We start from the raw sequence: 21,107 nt of genomic DNA, 5'->3' as shown, positions 1-21,107 counted from the left end.
TGCCTCACCGGCCAAAGACTACCTCCAATCAGGGATCAGCTTGTTAGCCCTGGAGAATATATGGGAGTCAGGTCTCCCATTCAAGACCGTAAAAGACCTGGTGAATAAGTCAACAAAGCTCGTCTCCACCGCAAATGATAAAGAATGTCTAAATAAGAGGGCCCATAGCTGGTTCGTGATACAAAGCTATCCAAAATGCTCACCACAACCGTACTTCGGTACCAGCTTTTCCGGGCCTTTAAAAGAAGGCTTCTTGGCCCTGAGGATGGGCATCCTTCCTGTCAAACCACATTTGCCCCCCTGGAAACGAATATTCACATCTACACAATGCAGACTATGTGGCGAAACTAAAGAAGATATGCTGCATCTCCTATGCATATGTAAGTTCCTAGACCGGGAGAGGAGAGAACTGCTAAAACCGCATCTAAATGAAATGCATATCCGGACGTGCAGACAGGCAGTGAAGGCGTGCTTCAGCGGGGCCAACGTTAAACTAACCTGCAGCTTCGTCCGCTACATGAAAACTGCCCAAATAAAGCTTCTCGCCGCAGCCTGAGCACAGTTGCGCTCACCCAAGCTCTTTTATCCGGCAATTCTCTTTGACTTCCACTACGTTCCGACCCTGAGGCAGTCGTCCACAACCACACAATAGAATATTAGAACTACGGACACTGGCGTCACCCCCAGACGGGGACTCACCCTTACTTCTTCCTTAAATTTTATACCTTCATCACAAACAAACTGTATGTCATTTTAACCCGAAAATTGGTCGATTTTAATGCATATCCATCACGTTGTTTTTTTTAAGTCAATACGAAATGTCACATATATGTATCCTTTTATAAATTTTTTACTGATGTGTGTACTGCTAAGATTTTAATTAATCAAGCAATAAACTTACTTATTTACTTACTACAGGGAACAACATCACATGTGAACTGAGAGGCTGCCAAAATGGAGAGCAAGATAAACAACTTGCCAGAGTGAAAGCGATGGCATTTACTCTCTGAACATGATTTTTTCCTTTCTGTTCCTCTTTAAGCCTTTCTCCACTGATCAGCTCATCTTCCATTGTCAAAAGTATGTTTTTGTAGACAATTAACATGACGGCATGGCTGGTATTTAACAACTATGTTACCTTTGCTGCCTACTGTAAGTACACAATGATCAGTGTACAAAATATTAACACTGCAAGCTTTGCTGATACATCTACTGCTAGCACTGCCGACAATGAGCGGTGTGCATATATTAACACTGCAAGCCCTGGGGTACAGCTACTGCCAGCAGTGCTGACAACGAGCGGTGTGCATATATTAACACTGCAAGCCTTGGGGTACAGCTACTGCCAGCAGTGCTGACAATGAGCGGTGTGCATATATTAACACTGCAAGCCTTGGGGTACAGCTACTGCCGGCAGTGCTGACAATGAGCGGTGTGCATATATTAACACTGCAAGCCTTGGGGCACAGCTACTGCCGGCAATGCTGACAATGAGCGGTGTGCATATATTAACACTGCAAGCCTTGGGGTACAGCTACTGCCGGCAGTGCCGACAATGAGCGGTGTGCATATATTAACACTGCAAGCCTTGGGGTACAGCTACTGCCGGCAGTGCTGACAATGAGCGGTGTGCATATTTTAGCACTGCAAGCCTCGGGGTACAGCTACTGCCGACAGTGCTGACAATGAGCGTGTGCATATATTAACACTGCAAGCCCTGGGGTACAGCTACTGCCAGCAGTGCTGACAATGAGCGGTGTGCATATATTAACACTGCAAGCCCTGGGGTACAGCTACTGCCAGCAGTGCTGACAATGAGTGGTGTGAATATATTAACACTGCAAGCCTTGGGGTACAGCTACTGCCAGCACTGCTGACAATGAGCGGTGTGCATTTATTAACACTGCAAGCCTTGGGGTACAGCTACTGCCAGCAGTGCTGACAATGAGCGGTGTGCATATATTAACACTGCAAGCCCTGGGGTACAGCTACTGCCAGCAGTGCTGACAATGAGTGGTGTGAATATATTAACACTGCAAGCCTTGGGGTACAGCTACCTCCAGCAGTGCTGACAATGAGCGGTGTGCATATGTTAACACTGCAAGCCTAGGGGTGCAGCTACAGCCAGCAGTGCTGTCAATGAGCGGTGTGCATATATTAACACTGCAAGCCTTAGGGTACAGCTACTGCCGGCAGTGCTGACAATGAGCAGTGTGCATATATTAACACGGCAAGCCTTGGGGTACAGCTACTGCCAGCACTGCCGACAATGAGCGGTGTGCATATATTAACACTGCAAGCCCTGGGGTACAGCTACTGCCAGCAGTGCTGACAATGAGTGGTGTGAATATATTAACACTGCAAGCCTTGGGGTACAGCTACTGCCAGCACTGCTGACAATGAGCGGTGTGCATTTATTAACACTGCAAGCCTTGGGGTACAGCTACTGCCGGCAGTGCTGACAATGAGCGGTGTGCATATATTAACACTGCAAGCCTTGGGGTACAGCTACTGCCGGCAGTGCTGACAATGAGCGGTGTGCATATTTTAGCACTGCAAGCCTCGGGGTACAGCTACTGCCGACAGTGCTGACAATGAGCGGTGTGCATCTATTAACACTGCAAGCCTTGGGGTACAGCTACTGCCAGCACTGCTGACAATGAGCGGTGTGCATTTATTAACACTGCAAGCCTTGGGGTACAGCTACTGCCAGCAGTGCTGACAATGAGCGGTGTGCATATATTAACACTGCAAGCCTTGGGGTACAGCTACTGCCGGCACTGCTTTTTATTAACACTGCAAGCCTTGGGGTACAGCTACTGCCGGCAGTGCTGACAATGAGTGGTGTGCATATATTAACACTGCAAGCCTTGGGGTACAGCTACTGCCGGCAGTGCTGACAATGAGCGGTGTGCATATATTAACACTGCAAGCCTTGGGGTACAGCTACTGCCGGCAGTGCTGACAATGAGCGGTGTGCATATATTAACACTGCAAGCCTTAGGGTACAGCTACTTCCAGCACTGCTGACAATGAGCGGTGTGCATATATTAACACTGCAAGCCTTGGGGTACAGCTACTGCCAGCAGTGCTGACAATGAGCGGTGTGCATATATTAACACTGCAAGCCTTGGGGTACAGCTACTGCCAGCAGTGCTGACAATGAGCAGTGTGAAAAATATTAAGCTCGCCCAAATGTCCGGGTGTGGGCGAGGGCTCGATGGTGACATCCAGGACAGATTCCACGCTATAAAAAAGTCCTACAAGTACGCTGTAAGCGCCAGACATGACCAAGACATATGTAAGAAGTCAGCCAATAAAGTACCACATCTCATTTAAATCCAGTCCCTCCCACTGAATCTAGCCATCAGTAGAGTATAACAGTAATGATGGAAGTATTAAGTGCAGTAACAATGTGTGGCCCTGCTGCCTTTTGAGAGTGAAGGGTGCAACGCTTGCTGGGGCAGGGGGGAGGAGGGACTGATGTACCCATGCAGTCATTCGTAGAGAAGACCGTGCATTGCATGTGAAACCTAAAAAGGGAAGAGGGATAGTGAGAGACACTGTCTGCAAAGTGGATCTTGAGGAGGTTCATGGGGTGCAGTACCAGGGTGGACACCAAGCCCCCACTGAGGCTGGTCCAGCGGATTCTGGTAGCGGACATGTCGGAAGGGAGACTGGAGAGATGGGCGCTCAGTAGCCCATATGGGGGACTTCAGCACAGACATTACCTGTGTCCAGATCTCTGGAAAGAGGGGAGTTTAAGGCTGCACAGGGGTAAAAGCACTTATCTGTAAAGAATGTATGAGCAATTCGGAAGGGGGTGACTAAACAAAAGTGAAACCATGAGGAGTTGACTCAGCTCAGCAGATGGCATGAGAGATCTGCAAGGATCCACTTTGTTGGTGGACAGTGAACCCATGTATGTGTGGTGAAGCTCAGACAATACGGGCAGGCTGCCAGGTATAGGAGGTTTGTACTGGCACTGTGGGGAGAGGAGTTGCAGTGTACGCATTTAGGAACACTGACCTGCAACTATACGCCAATGATTCTCACAGAAGTACGCAAGTTGAATCAGTTGGCTGAATGGCGTGAACTTTAGCACCCTAACCTCCATGGAGATGGAAAAAGGACAAAGTGAGTTTGTCAGGCCACTTCAGACCCTGAAACTATGTTCCCATCCAGGCATTTTAAAAACCAGACCTAGCCAAACATAAATAAAGCAAAGAGAGGGTGTAAATGAAAAGACGGTTTTACATTTATTGATACGTGAAGGGGGCTGGGCTAGGTGGAGGTGTTGCGTTCGATATTTTTTTCAGAAACAAAGCCTGCCAGAAATACACACATCTATGAGGGAAATTGACTAAAAAGGAATGTTGACACGTATGCCATCATCATCAGTGGTTAGAGCCCCCCTTTCAGCTCCATGGCACAATGGTACCATTTCTCTATTATTAGCAGTAGTCAACTGTGCCCCAAGGAATTCTCCCATCTGTACACCATAAAACGAGACAGCAGACTTTTACAATAACCCGCAAATCAAACACAAATGCGTCAATACACCGCACTGACTAGGGCTTCATTCAGAAAATGAAATCCAGAATCAAACAAAACTTGAGGAATCTGAAATGTGTTGTGTGTTTGCATTCTGGAGTAAGCCTGAAGCAAGTAATGAAAATCGAGAGAAGGGGCAGGACAGAGGATGTGGCATTGCAGCTAGAACTTAGTGTGTGTCCACAAGCACACTTGAAATGCGTACTAACACAAAAAGTTTAAATAAAGACATAGGAGAAAGAAAAAAACTGGCAGAAATCACGCTTTAAATTCAAGCAGTCATCAGAAAAAGCAAATAAATGCTGCACAGCCTTAAGGGAATAAAAAAAGTTCCCATCAAAGCGGCTGGATGAGAATGAATACTTGGGCCACGGGAGACTGATAGGAGAAGCACACATGGAACAACAGGAAATAGAATGCTTACAACCAATAAAAAAGAGGAAAAGGAAAGTGACAAGCACACAGACCAATAAGAAGTGAAGGTGGGATGTAAGCCCCATTTAAGATATATTGAATACAATAGATTTCACAAGCCCAGTGTAAGTGCTGCGTAGGCGAAACCTGAAAAGGAGACCTAATAAATCGAAGCGAAAGTAAATAACAGAGTTAGGCGGAAAGTGAAGGATTTACGTGTGTTCAATAATGAATCCCCTGCAACACTTCTCCACGGATGGCAGAGCAAAGGATGGTGAATGGGGCACAGTTCTCTATAGTTATTAGTCCTAGTAGTACAAATCATTTGTGGCAGGGTACATTCGAATATCTATCACTGCAAAGGTATTTACTAACTATTCCCCGGAGGAGAGCACATTTCTACTGAGTCTAAATGCAGCCCATTTGCTCACAGTATTTCCTTTATCTTGTCTCCCATGGTGGGCAGGTACTTCCAGCTCTTGAAAGACTGAACATTCCAAAAGATCCAATTTGCTGTATGGCTAATGCGAAATGAATATTCACTTGCATTAATATGCACAAAGAAGAGCTTGATTGGCTGATCTTCTACAGGTCACCTTCACTGGAGTTTCTCATAGGCCAGCAGTTTCAGCTCACACTGCTGGCAGCCTTCTCAGTGGGCACAGTACAGAACGAGAGCCTAATTAGAGGGTTTAAACAATCATAGCTGAGTAGCATTCATCCAGCCCACTGTGCTTCAATTTTAGACAAGCAAAGACAGAAGATTTGGACTACAGAGCCAATTTGCACAGCAGGGTTTACAGATGCTGCTTTACAGCTAATTGTGGACATAAATTAAATGCCACTGGTAACCAGGCAAAATAAATTGTCTGCTGTAAGGGAGAGCCAGATATGGAAAGGTAGTGAGGAATTATGTACAATGTATACGTATTTACCTCCTTTGCAAGTATTCTAATAGCACTTGGCACCCTTTGCTATAAGCAGCCTGCAAAACCTAGATAGACAGGATAGAAATATGGGGGCGCATTATAATGCGGGTTTGCATGGGTTTTACATTGCAGATCCGTGGCCACTGCTCTGCCTCCCCTAACCGAGTCAATGTGTAGGCATTTGTGACGTTAGCAACAGTGGTATGGATGTTGCAACACAAGAGCGTACATAACTAACTTATGTAAGTTTGATTTACACCTCGATGAATCATGGCTTATTTTTAATGGGTTTTAAAATAAAAACACAACTTGTTTTTTGTTAAATTTATTTCCAGACATTTTCAGGTAAAAGGCTTCTTTGCTAGCCTCCTCTGTAAAAATGAAAGATACAAATAAAATAAGCAACTGGGCATATGAATAGGAGGGTACATTCCTTAAGAGTGTGGCACAATGCATTACCAAATATATACATCCTAGTTCTAGCTTCTCTAGATACCAAAAGAAAGATAATATTTAACTTTGCTATATATGTTACTTTTATATACATCCTAATGCTAGACATTCTACAGGCCAATGGGCGGATGATATCCAATTGTGCTATATATAATTTTTATATATTTTTGTAAAATATATAAATCCTAATCTACCTATTTCAGAATACAATTGGAGACGGTATCTATCTGTACTAGATATTTCTGTGATAAAAATGTTAACCGTAGCCATTCTACAGGCCAATAGAAGAAATGCATTTTTAGGTTAGTCTAGAGTTAGATAGCATTAGTGGTCTCGCCAGCCTCATGGTTTCCAAAAAAACACACCATAAAAAATAAGCATACATATATAGATAAATACAGGGGCATTTGGGCAGCCATCTTCATTCACTGGTCTGTTCATGTCTCATTAATATATTGCTTAAACCCACTTCAGCATACAGCATGGGCCACTGAGGCAGCACACTTCAGCCACTGGTTCTCTTCAATGAGAGTGACAGCATTTTGATATGTAGTCCACCTTAGTGCCAGGGCTGTTTTTCTTTTTCTTTACTATTTGCCAATTTTTGGTTTTTTTTTGCCAAGGTTTCTTTTTTGGGGGCAGTCTCGGCAGCCCACACCGGCAGCCACAGTGAAGCTCGGTCTCTGAGCAGACACTGAACCAACTTCAGTCATAAGCTGTGCTGGGATTCCCACCTCAGCAAGTGCTTTTTCAGCTCAGCCATGACTTGTTGAAGGGCTACCAATTGAATACTGTGGGGGCACGACTACCAATGCCCCGCATTTAGAAGGGTGACAATTAACGCCTGATCTGGTCTGATGTACGGCACGTCAGCCGCAGCGTTCGAGATGTTTTTGTAATGCTAGGTGCCACCCAGCCAGTATTGCTGGGTACAACTTGGCCAGTACTTGCATCAGAACACATGCATGTACGTGTTAGTATCTGGAGAGCAGCAGCCTAGATCAAGAAACATTGATAGCTGTAAATAGGTCATGACCACCAGGAAGATACAATTTTCTGAGGGAAGCTTAAGATTAAACTATCGGGTCAGGCTTAGTGCTCTTCGAAAAGATGAGTCTTCCGAATTCATTTACTCAGACGTCCTTGGGCTTGCGCAGGTCCGAGAAGCAGCATTTGAGCTTCTGTCTGTGATCACAAACTTGGAACAAATCATGATCTAATATGAATCATGATTAGATATTGAATACTACAGGAGGAATTTGATTTATGAACACAGGAGGTGAATATCCTCAGCAAAAATATTGTTGGTAAGATTGACTTGAAAAAACAGAGGTTCGGCTAAACTTGTATGTTATGTTATGTTATGTTATATGCTTTTTTATAGCGCACGACTCACCCTGGGGCATCTCGGTGCTGCCTAGAAAAACCCAATAGTGGAGAGTCATGTCAGGGGCTATTTTAAAAACAGGAAGGCTTTTAGTTGTTTCCTAAAGGTGCAGTAAGACGGAGTTTTCTGCAGGGCCATGGGCAGTCCATTCCAGTACTTTGGAGCAAGATACGAAAAGGCTTAGAAGACTGCAAGTCTAGAGCCAGAATGGAATTTTCTGTGGATGTCATAGTGATCTATATGTTGTCAAGATCCCAATTTTGGAAAACATTTATGATATTGTCAAGTGTTTCATGTTTAAAAATCAGTGGTGTCTGCTAGCATGGAAAAGTGGTGGGGCAGCGCGGGTGACAATAATAAAAAAAAATAAAAGAAAACTTACCTTTTGTCCTCCGACTCGTCGCCTCTGTGCTCTACTCCTCCTGATGTACAGGCTCCCAGACCCCTCCACCAATCTAGACGCTGCTCCCATGCTGATAATACTATTACCCAGCATGAGGGAAGTGCTGTGATTGCATGCAGCAGGCTGGTTTTATGCTCCAAGAAAGACTAAGACTGTGCCTGCCTTTTTCCATACAACAGCCTGGAGATATCTAAAGGATTGATTATGATGGTGGTGTGACCACCATCAGGCCTTCGGTGGCGGTCCCAGCACCATCGGACCGTGGAGGTCTGCCCGCAACATTACAATGGCGGGCGGATAGTGGCCGATTATAATGTCTTTCTGCTGGCTGTTTCATGGCAGTTAACCCACCATGAAAGTGACTACCTACATATCCACTTTTTAGCTTGGTCCTTGCCCCCTAGTGCAGGGATATGAAACATATGTTTTTTTGTTTTGTGGCGTGTGCTTCAGCCCGATACAGCATGTGCTGCAGCCCGCAGCAAATGCTGCAATACAAAATATACACAGTGCGACCGCCTTGAAGGCAGTCGCATTGTAATTCCTGTAGCAGGACTGCCGACAGCTAGTCGAGCGATCCCATTCCCGACAGGATGTCAGTCGGACGAAAGTCTGACCTTTAACATAATCAGGCCCTTAGTGTGCATGCCGGTTTGGCCATCCTAAGACAGCCAGCCAAACTGACATGCTCACTTGCAGTGCCCACTCCTCCTCCTCCATGTTTGCTGCTGTTAGAGGATGACCTCGCCTCCAAAACTCAGTCCCGGCTCCGTCATGAAACATAAAATGATAATAACATTTCTGTCTTATTTTACATGATTTGTTCACCTGCTGGCTCCAGAAGTGGGGCAATGCTCCTCCTCCATAATAGAGGAGCCGCCGCTGCTGAAACATTTGAATATCTTATAAAAATGATGATGATCTATCAATCTATAATACATTTTGCTATCAAGGATACAGATTATGGTTAAATATCTTGTATTCTCCAATCAGTTTAGAAATATGTTACTATTGGAAAAAAACATATATAGATGGAATTATATATGGTAACACATATATAAAAATTAAAATAACCTGTCATCAGTTATCTGTATCTATTTCTTTTCTCAGCTAAATATATATATATATATATATATATATATATATATATATATATATATATATATATATGTGTGTGTGTGTGTGTGTTTGTGTGTGTGTGTGTGTGTTTAAAACACTTAGAAATCTAAATTCACTGTAGAAACCAAAGATGATGGATGTTTTCCATAAGATAAATGAATATGGAAAACCTGGTTTATGATAATAGGTCAAAAGTATAGATTTCAATACCTTCTTGATGTATATTGAAGTATGTGATGGCACCCTATAATACATATCACCAGCAGTAACTGGTAACAAGTGCCTTCGATTGGCTATCATTGGGATACTATTTTCTTAGGTGGACATATGCTTATGCACAAGAAAAACACAGTCACTCAAAGTGAAGGTATCTAGTGGCTGAAGTGGGCTGCCCAAATGTTTTATAGAATGTGCTGTGCAGCATAGTTTGAAGGATATTGGAACAGTCCAAAGGATAAACAGTGTTGACCAAAAGCCCCCATATTCATGTATTTTTATCATGAGTCAGAGTATATTGGAAAACATGAGGTTTGCAAAATAGCTATATTTGGCAAAAGCTGTCTTTCGGCCAATCAGACATAAAAGAAAACGTGTGCACTGATCCAGTCAGTCTAAGCAATACTTTGTACCTTTCAGTCCTAAATAATAATGAGAAAAGCAGAAAATGAAGTGTGAGGTGTTGAAGAGGCATAAAAGTTCTATTGTACTAAGTACAAGGAAAGGAACCTACGTGAATTTGCTAACCTAGCAATTTTTAACCTTCGAATGAACTATTTCAAGTCCAATCATTTGAGTATCGCCTCCTCTTTCGAGGGGTGGGGCTGAGCAAAGAACGTTGGGAGAGTGATGGACTGCGTAAATGTGAAACAGCATCACGACATTTGGTAAAAAGGCCACATCGGCCCCAAAATCAGGTCGACTGAAAAAACGATGGTGTCCGGGGTCTGCACGGATAAAACGTGACCCTCACTCACATGACAAGCCGAAGTGATTACAATGGGAAAGGCAGTTTTAACCCCTTCGGTGCTTAGGACAGCCCACAGCCGTCCTATGTCACGGTGGGCATGTGCGGAGGACGGCCAGGGGCCGCCCAAACCACGCCTGCTCATTAACCCCTCCCCTGCTGATGACGGAACCGCTCCGTCATCAGCCGCGGTGGCGCTGTGCTGATGACGGAGCGGTTCCATCATAGCCCGCTCGACGCTCCTGCGCGGCGCAGATTCCGCGACTGCGCTGAGCGTTCTATTGAGCAGTCGGGGCCATGACGGAACCGCTCCGTCATAAGCGCAGCGCAACCGACGCTGGTGACGCCGCATTTCCGCCCCCCCTTAGTACTGTGGCGGAATAGCCGCCACAGTGAAGGGGTTAATTCTCCCGCACAGCGGGAGAATTATCGCAGAGCACAAGGGGTTAAGAGACAGATCCAGTCTGGCACCTGGGGAATATTCTAAAGGTGAGGAGTCTGTGGTTAGAAGCATTCATCAGAAATTCATTTTGACTAAAGTGAATATCTATTTTTACAGTGGTTGTTGGACTATTTTAACACCTTTACTCACAAGCGACAATTACATAGGAAATTTGATCTGGATACTGAAATTCCAATGGACCAGTGACTGTACCTTAAAGTCATATGTGGCATCAGGGTTTTCATCGCAGGCAATGACTTCTGGCGCCATCCAATATGGCGTTCCAATGAAGGTGTTTCTTCTGCCGACAGTACGGTCGAGTTGAGCACTGACACCAAAATCCACTGGAAACAAACATTCATGAAATCACTTTAGGAACAACGTAAAATGCAAATAAGTATGTCAACGTAATTAAAGGGCAATACACCAAATTTACAAGCGAAGAAAATGTTGCATACACAAACCAGATGATTGAGAAATGATATGCCCTTTACTTGTGAATAGCGCCAAGAAACCCTGCTGAGCTCTACATGATTTTTAAAATTATGCATTATTATATTTGCCAATTCTTCTTACACATAGGCATGCTACTCTGCTTATAAATTCATCTCACAGGAAGGATAACTATTGAGAATGCCATGGTTTCATTTTTTTTTACATATCTGAAACTTTTAAGAAATAGGAACACATTTAGAATTCTTTGAAGAAAATTCTGTACTTTTCCAGTTTTTGTCTGGAATTTCAATTCCTTTCTCATTCTCTGAAGTGTGGTTCAATCTGTTCTTGGCAGCCTGCTGGCATTGCAAGGGCTCTCTGGCTTCACTCGGAGCTGCTAATAGCTGGAAGTGCAGCTGTAATGCTGGCTAAATCTGGCACAGAAGGACAAGTACTCAAAATGCTGATGTCACTTTATCTGTCTTGGGTGATTATGTAAACCAGAGGTGTTAACGAGGCGCCATAGAATAATATTCCAAGGTGAGCTATGTTTTAATTCCATGCTCCTAAAGATGGTTTTATAGCACACGCACAATTTAACCAGCTTTGACTTCCCCTGGTCATAGGCAAAACATCCCTGAGAAATCATACATGTGGGTTTTGCACTTATCCTTGCAGCCCACTGTAGAACATGAAGGTCGCATTCTGCAGGTGTCGCTGATGAGCAGCCGACTGTCATGGAAGCAGAGGGCAGGCCAAAGTCGATAGATCGCTTTCCTTAAAAGAGGGGGAGGGGTCGGGGCGGGGGGGGCAAGGGGGGGGGGGTTCAGGGTGTATGCTTATAGTTAAGCAGATACTCAAGCGGTGACAGAAATATTAGGGGCACCAGATGCTCACAGGATCAAACTTTGGCAGGTCCACTCAGCCTCTCACCCTTCCTAGGTCGATAAAATGAGTACCATTAAGTTGGATAACAATACATATCTGTGAGACTCAAGGGTAAAAGACCGCTTTATAAATACACGTTATGTTGTGTTATGTTGTGTTGTGTTGGAGCTTGCCATGGCCAGTGTGTCGGCTGCTGGAGTACAATTCGTGTGGTTTGGAGAACACAAACACAGGGGACAAACGGTGCTCACAAGCACAGTATACCTATATTTCCAGTAAGGTCAACCTGCAGACAGACACTTACGCGCAAACACATCAAGCAGTGGCAATAATGCACTCAAAGCACCAACACATGTGCAGGAGGTGCGAAAGGGTAACATGCACTAGTGGAGAACAGGGCGACGTGCAGTAGTTTGGATCAAGGTAATGTTCAATTAGGACGGGCATTGTGATGTGCAGCAGGTGAGCATAGGGTGAAGTGCAGCAGGCCAGCGCAGGGCGAAGTGCAGCAGGCCAGCACACGGTGACGCCCAGCAGGCCAGCGCATGGAGACGCCCAGCAGGCCAGCGCATGGAGACGCCCAGCAGGCCAGCGCATGGAGACGCCCAGCATGCCAGCGCAGGGTGCTGCGCAGCCGGCGAGCACAGGGTGCTACCGCAGCAGGCGAGCGCAGGGTGCTACCGCAGCAGGCGAGCGCAGGGTGCTACCGCAGCAGGCGAGCGCAGGGTGCTACCGCAGCAGGCGAGCGCAGGGTGCTGCGCAGCAGGCGAGCGCAGGGTGCTGCGCAGCAGGCGAGCGCAGGGTGCTGCGCAGCAGGCGAGCGCAGGGTGCTGCGCAGCAGGCGAGCGCAGGGTGCTGCGCAGCAGGCGAGCGCAGGGTGTTGCGCAGCAGGCGAGCGCAGGGTGTTGCGCAGCAGGCGAGCGCAGGGTGTTGCGCAGCAGGCGAGCGCAGGGTGTTGAAGGCTAGAATGCTTAAATTGGCCAAACCTGCTCCTGCTTCCCTATCTTGACTTTTTACGTGTTCAGACGATGGGCCTCATTAGGATGTCAGTGGGACCACCAGGCCTACCGACATCCAGGCCATCCATCCAACCTCAACATTAGGATGCAGGCGGTCAGACCACAGGTTGGGAAAAACCACTGACTCGGACCGGATCAAGGATCCCATTGGGGTGGCGGTTGGAGCTCTATCCCTACAATGGAGGCAGTGCCTGCACATGCACCACCGTAAGGATTAGGATTTCCCTTTGACTGCTTTTTCATGGTGGCCCGACCGACATGAAAAGGCAGACAGAAACTGATTATGGGAGCCCCCAAGCAGGGCCTCATGGCCCCTGCTAAGAGGCCTGGGGGGCACATGTTGTGCCCCCCACACATCCATGCACTGTGTGCCAGGCACCGCATGGATCTGCATAAAGTGCTTTTTGTACTGTGGCTTGCGCTGCAGCCCTTCCTGGGCCGCGGCGCAAGACGCAGTACAAAAAAGCACTTTCCGACCGCCGTGCTGGTTGTCATATTGTAATAGGGCAGGTGACTTATTGTCGGACAGTCTCCAACCTGATACGATGGTGGTCGGCAGTCCAACTGACCACCATCATAATGAGGGCCTTTGCAGTGACCTTGTTCAAGTTCGGGTCATACTCTCATTCCTTCATAAGGGGAGTGCCCTTGGCTCCTGTTTCGGACTTCTATTTGGTCTGTTCCATTTTGACCTACTCTCTTCTGATCAGTAAACCTATCCAAAGTACCATCTGACTCTACTCATGTGTTCTTGTGCTGGCTTCCCTTCACACTCTAGTGAAAGCCTTAACACCATTTCTCTGGTGAGAGATTTAGAGCTCAGAATATCCGAAGCAGTGCATGAAGGGTAAGGTGTTTACTTAGGAAGTGTGGTGGTAGGGCAAGTGGTAAGTTATCAAGAACATGTGTCAACATTAGGGACATCTTCCTGATTTTCCTCTTGTTTTGTTTCCGCTTCCTTGGTATGAGAGCGGTGTGTTTTTCCTTGCTGCCTTGGTGGGTATACTGGTGAGCAATGTCCCCTTAACGGGTAAAAATATACATTTTCTAATTAGTTTCTCAGGGTAAATTATTTTCCAGCCACCAGGACAGGACCGCAACCTATCAGTGAAGTTATCCAGAGCATGTATTTTGATTATGTGTCATAACAAGGCCTCTCCACAACTACACCAGATGATTAGCTTCAAAGAGGAAGAATTTGCTGCATTGTAAATTGGCATTCTTTATTGCACAGTTAATCTGCGATCAAACCAATAGTTTTTGACAATTTTATTCCACATATTTCTTGCTTTCTATGGTAGCTGTGGATGTCTTATATCTAGAGAGCCTGTTGAAAAGAAGAGTACCATGATCTGCCCTTCCTAGTATAAAATCCATGAAATATGTTCCACATTGCCTGGCAAATTGTCAGCGATGATCTACCAGATTTAGTTGCAGTCCATGCCTGTGGCCGACAGAGGGCACCAGATCGTCACCAGTCTAGACTGAAGTGAGAGGAAGTACTACGCTGACACCTTGATCACTTAACAGTGTTATTCACCATTCACTAGATGAAAGCAGTATAGCTCCCAGAATGTCCTGTTCTGGTTGAAGTGTAAGATCTAGAACCAGAATCCTCATTCTTCAAAAAGCCATATGCTATAATCGAGCAGTCAAACTACAAATCCAGGGATATTTTGCAGACAGATACTAGTAACCACAGATCTGAAACATAGATCCCAGTCAAACGTCTGATGCATTGTTCAAGTACCCAGAAAGAACACATGCAAACCTGCACTGAGTCTGTGTGTCCAAAGTCTACCAAAGCCAGTCAGATCTAGCACCCTAATCAGACAATGGGCAAGAGAGTGGATATCTTGAGCCAGATCACAACACATTTCTAACTGGTGCTATTAAGGTAGTGCTCGCTCTAAACATATTTTACCATTATATTATGAAAACAAGAGTCTGGTGGTAATGTGTGACCAGAACATTTGTGCACATTTGCTATATACTAGTGTGTTGTGCTCAAAAATAAAAAAGGAGGTAACCAGGCTATGAAGGGCACTGATCGAGTGTCGGGGACCAGTAATATGCTATTAATAATATCTGGTAATGTTCTAGAAGAAAGGATGGCCACCAAGTAAACTCAAAACATGATCCCCACATGGGGGTAAATGTAATCATGAACAAAAGAAGAGCACTCAAAAAAGTCAATCATCAAAGTTCTGAAGTATTAGGGTTTCAAGTTGTTCTTTATTCCATTTTCAACCTGTGGTTCATCAAACATAGATACAAGGACAAGCAGTCAAGAACAAAACAGTCAATACATGTTTTGTTGTACTCCGAGCAACAAGTACGGGTCCACGCCATTACTGGTTGCTCGGAGTACTCGCCTACACGGGCCGAAGATAGACCGGATAGAATTGGCTAACTGGAACTGGTACATGTGTTACTTTCATATCGCTACAGGATGTTGTGCACACTGATGGAAATTGCAGGAAAAGACTGACGATTATAATTACAATAGGCATTGCTAACCTCTTGAATTTACTCCACACAGTACTAATTTGAAGCCCTGAGGAAGTCTAAGGAATATACGCCGTGTGACGAAACACGTGCTGACTGTTTTGTTCTTGACTGCATGTCCTGTAGCTACATCGGATGAACCACAGGAAGCAAAAGTAATAAAGAAAAAATCCCTCATACTCCAGACATTTTAAGATTGACTTTTTTGAGTGCTTAGTATTGTGTTGTGCTGCTGATGTGGTCTGTATTTTTCTACTGCTCTCATTTTGTAGGTTGCTGATGCTTTCATTCCACTGTTCAATAGCTGTTTGAAGCACCATTGAGCCTTTTTTCTAATTCTTCATTCTCGTCTGCCAGTTGCACCAGATTGCAGTATTCAGGTTTGCACCCTTCTCAAAGTGTTGTGCAGATGATATTGGACGACTGGATACGTTTCTCCTAGTTTGGCTTATTACAAGTCCAGACTAGTGGTTATTTTTCGGTCAATGAACCTGTACATCGCTGATGCTCTCCTCACCTCTGTGCAGTAGCAGTACCCTTTGTGCTTGCATCCTGAGACTGAACATTCCTGATGCAGTGGTTTTGTCTCAACAATCTCCGTTGATTCTCTGTGCCTTCTTTCCTGATCATCTCTATAGCCCTTCATTTTTTTATTCATGTTTGGTGTTTACCAGGCTTCTTGCAAATCCTATAGGTCTTCTGTTGACGTACTTTCTCTGATCCCCGTTACAGTTCGCCTTAGTTTTCAATCTGTTGTCTCATTGGTGTTAGTCGCTTTGCTTTATGATTCTGAGTTCTATTTGCCTAGTTTTTTGTCTTGCTTCTTCACCGGTGTGTTATTCACTTTCAGTGTCTATGCTATGTTCCTTTGTAGCACTTGTACTTGTACTCATTTGTAACTAGCTTTGCTCCCATGCGCAGCTCAGCTATTCTAGTCCAGCATCTCAGAGTTTCTCACTTGTATGGTATCTGCTCTGCTTTGCTCCCAGACAATTTCACACATGGTGTCAGAGGAAAGCACACAGCAGCATCTATCACCACTTGTCACTTTGTCACCCTAGAGACAAGCTGTAAACATAATACCTACTCCTAAATTGTGATGATGTCATCAGTGATGTCATTTGAAAGGTAATCAGTGATGTCATCAGTGAGGTCACTGACCAGGTCATGAGTGATGTAATATGTGAGGTCCTAAGTACTGCATTGCGTGGACGTAAATTATAGTTCGCTCCGGTAACTAGAACTGCTGAATTTCACTGGTTTTGTACGACTACAATATGATCCCAACTAAAACGTCCCTATAACCTTTGTTTTTTTCAGTGAATATACGTGCATGTGTGTGTACATGTATTCATATATAGATATGTATATAGAATTATTCCAATGCAGTCATCAATGGAAGTGTGCTTCAATGGCAGTGCGGACTGTCGGCTTGTGCTAGTGTGGGTACACAGATCAGGTTCTCCCCCCCCCCCCCCCCAAAAAAATATATATATATTCAGTTACCACTTGAAGGTGCTTCCAGGCACCAAACAGAGAGACGGACAACTTGATTTTACTGATACTGCTAGCCGCAATAGCGTTTATTTGACCATTTCAAAAGTGCAACTCTAATAAGACGCGTTTCGGCCAACGCATTGGCCTTGATCACATGAGTGTGTCGCAAGTAAGTGAGGTTTAAATAAAAATAAAAAAATAAAAAATCCTATTAACATGTGACATTGCGTCCGCTGACAGCATAAACAGAGGAAATACTAAATTCAGTGGTAATATAAACAGAAAGCGCACTGGGTATTAAAAAATGCCAAAAATGACGAAAATAACATCAACTCACTGGTATATAATCAATGTGGATCCAGTATTTAAAATCAAAATGTAATTGTTGCATAAAAATGTATATGTTGAGTCGAAAAATAGATTAATTAATAATAGAAAATTGATGGGTCACATTACCGATATACTGAAACATAATCAACAATGCACAAATGCAAATATGCTGTCCGTTATGTTTGAAGAGATGACCAATTTCAAACAAACTACAAACTCATGATGTTAAAAATTTCCCAGGATTCCCTTGAAAATCCCCTTCTTAAAAACATGAGTTAAAATTAATAACCGTACAAATACTAAGGCTTCAAATACGGAGTCCGATATAGATCTCCATATATGTCTAAAGTGCATAGTTATTATGTATCTTCCTCTATAAAGTACTACATGCATACCTCAATGAACTGTACACATGTGCAAAAAAAAGCTTAAAGTGCAATCAATTAAGTTAATAACGATGAGAGAAGGCTGGATGAGGGGGTTATATCCACATCAGGTCTCAAAAATATCCCCTAGGAGCCATCTTTTGTGTATTTTTCCTTGCATGAGAATTATACAGAGAATATTTACAAAATTCGGACTAATTTATCGTGAATGGAGCTATTCATACATGGGAGCCGCTGGCTAAAACTGGTAATCATTCTTCCCAGATGATCTTATGTAAACTAGTAGTTACAAATGATTTTGACTCAACTTGATCCTTCTAAAATGGTAAATAGTAACTAAAACCCTTGCTTCTAGATGCATTTTTTTGAAAAAAACAAACACATCTGGGCTTTAAGTTAAAAACTACCGTGCAGCTACAAGTAGTGATGTAAATCCTCGCAGATATTCAATCCTTGAGGGTCCTTCGTATCTAGTTCAACGATGTATTTTGTCTCCAACTGTCTCAGCTTAATAATAATAATTCCCCTTCAATCTTGAGGGCCCCTGGGGGCCAACTAGACCACCTCGTGCTTCGAGTTGACGCCACTGCAATGCGTTGCATAGAGGTGGTCTAAGCCGTGCCCATTTTGACACCTCTTAGCAACACAGCTCTGTGGCACTTACTGGAGGTACCTAGTGGGCTAGTTGACCCTAGGGACCCTCAGGATTCAAGGGGACTTAATCTCCCAAAGTAAAACGGCCACAGGGTGTGTTTAAACAGTGGTGAAGGGAGTGGACGAGACCTGAGGTGACGTGTGTAAACACACCCTGTGGCGCATTTTAAGTTGGGGAATTAAGTCCTCTTTAATCCTGAGAGTCCCTGGGTCCAACTAGTCCACCATGTACCTCCAGTAAGCACCACAGAGCTGCATTGCATAAAGGTGGTCCAAGGCCATGCCCCATTTTACACCTCTCTGCAATGCAACTCTGTGGCACTTACTAGACAAACCTGGTGGGTTAGTTGGCCCCCAGGGACCCTCGGGATTCAAGGGGACTTTATACCCCAACTTAAAACGCCCACAGGTCGTGTTTGCACACATGTCATCTCAGCACCCCCCTCCCTTCACCAGTGTGCAAACACACCCCGTGACGTGTTTTAACAGGTAGTTTTAGTCCCCCTGCCCTATTATATACTAGGGGATTACAGAGGAGGTCATGCTAATCACAGGGGGACCCTAACGCATAGTGCTCCCTAGTGTATGTAGGTGTTCTCACTGTATTCTAAGTGTCTTAACATAGCACTGGCTCTAGGACTGGTTAGTCAGACTCCGTTACCACCAGTTCCCGTCTGAAAAAGTTGAGGGTACAGGAAGATTTTGCAACAAGGGTTCTTTCTGCTCCTCTGTTTGTTCTTTCTGCACATTTTCTTTCTTCCTGCACTTTTCTTCGTCTTTGAGGACTTCTGTTGCTTCTTTCTGAATTTCTTTTTTTTGTTTCTGTGCATTTCTTCTTCTTTCTTCACATGTCCTACCTCTATAGGCATAGTTAGAATATAGCATTTAAAAACCTTTGAAATTCACCTAAAAAACCATAGGTTTCAGTCACGTTAAAGTTAGAAATTATCATTTAAAAATCTTTGAAATTCACTGAAAAAACATAGGTTTCAGGCACGTTATAGTTAGGAATTTGCATTTAAAAACCTTAGAAATTCACTGAAAAAAGCCATAGGTTTCAGTGGCTTTATAGTCAACTGGACATTTCACTAGTACAAAACCATTGAAAATCCCCCGTTATAGTTAGTTCAGCTAACTGTAACCTGCGCGCCCGCAATGCAATGCTGATGAAGTCACATACATATTACATCATTCATGACATGGTCAGTGACATCACTCATGACCTCACTGATGACATCTGAAATGACATCACTGATGACATTATCCTTGTGATAGAGTGGTAGACCTCCTCTCACCCTAATATAACTTTTGATACATATAATCAAAAACAGAAACTACAATTTTCAAATCAATGGACATAACAATACCAGTTACAACAACCTATTCAGTAATTCTAAGATCTACATACACATCCACTCATTCACCAACAGTCCTATAAAGTCACTCACACATGTACTCCTATACATCCTGTTACACACCGCCACTCATCCATGGCGTTACTTGCACACAGTCACTCATGCTAATAAAGAATCAAACATCCATTTACTTGCATATACAGTTTTACACACACCGCCACACTTACTTCTACAGAAACTTACACATACTTAACTATTTTGAACAATCACTTATAGAAACACATACTTATTCATACGGGAACTCTTCCAATCTCTCACGCTCACATATACTCACTTATATACACCAATACTCACATATACTAGTTTATAATATACATAGTTACTTATAAAAGAAACTAATGAGACAGTCATTCACTCACTAACACACCCATATACACACTCATCCACCGGTACAGTCCTGCACACATACGGTCTTTAACACTTACAAATAGTGACACACTAATTCATGCATCTATGCACTAAGTAATACCCCCCACTGAACCATACAGACACTCCTACTGATACTCAAAAAAACAAGAAATAACCCCAATAGACACTCATGTAGCTACTTACCAACCCATGCAGTCACTTATACACAAAGTGAGAGACTGACACAGGTATTTACATATTTAAACATTACTCACTAACCCATGTATTCACTAAGATACATTTAATCAGTCCGTTATACAATCAATTTTTCAAAAAAATTCATCCATTTAGACACTTATATACCCATTTACTCTTCCATCAACCTTGAGATATACATATATAAAACATTTAATTTTCAGAAAAGCACACATTCACTGGACGATGTCATCAGTGATGTAATTTGAGATGTCATCAGTAATGTCATGAGTGATGTTACTGACCATGTCATGAGTGATGTAATATGCGACGTCATCAGCAGTGCATTGCGGGCGCGCGAGTTATAGTTAGCTGTAATAACTATAATGGGAGAATTTCAATGGTTTTGTACAAGTGAAATGTCCAGCTAACTCCAATGCCCTTGAAACCTAGGTTTTTTCAGTGATTATATATATATATATATATATATATATATATATATATATATATATATATATATATATATATATATATACACATATATATATATATATATGTATATATATATACACATATATATATATATATATATATATATATATATATATATGTATATAGATATATAGATATATACACACACATATATATATACACACAACACTGTCCTGGTCAAAAGCAGATTGATAGCAGGAACAGACCTCTCAACGCAGGTAAGGTGTTTTCCAACCTTTAACTTTTATTCAGGTGTCATTTGCAAATGAATCAAT

At 43.5% G+C, this 21,107-nt stretch overlaps 1 protein-coding gene across 19 annotated transcripts in view; it reads right to left on the bottom strand.

Annotated features, from left to right (window-relative positions):
• TNIK (TRAF2 and NCK interacting kinase) overlaps positions 1-21,107 on the bottom strand; it is a 724,668-nt gene that overhangs the window by 227,259 nt on the left and 476,302 nt on the right. For all 19 annotated transcript variants that reach the window (XM_086944405.1, XM_086944396.1, XM_086944403.1 and 16 more), the window contains exon 7: positions 10,879-11,009. In XM_086944405.1, the coding sequence (XP_086800531.1) occupies positions 10,879-11,009 (131 nt within the window). The remainder of the gene's footprint in view (positions 1-10,878; positions 11,010-21,107) is intronic.

The sequence above is a fragment of the Lissotriton vulgaris genome, chromosome 11, assembly GCF_964263255.1.
Source record: "Lissotriton vulgaris chromosome 11, aLisVul1.2, whole genome shotgun sequence".
NCBI classification, from domain to species: Eukaryota; Metazoa; Chordata; class Amphibia; order Caudata; family Salamandridae; genus Lissotriton; species Lissotriton vulgaris.
Note: the sequence above shows the minus strand (reverse complement) of the source record. Positions and strands in the feature narration are given on the sequence as shown.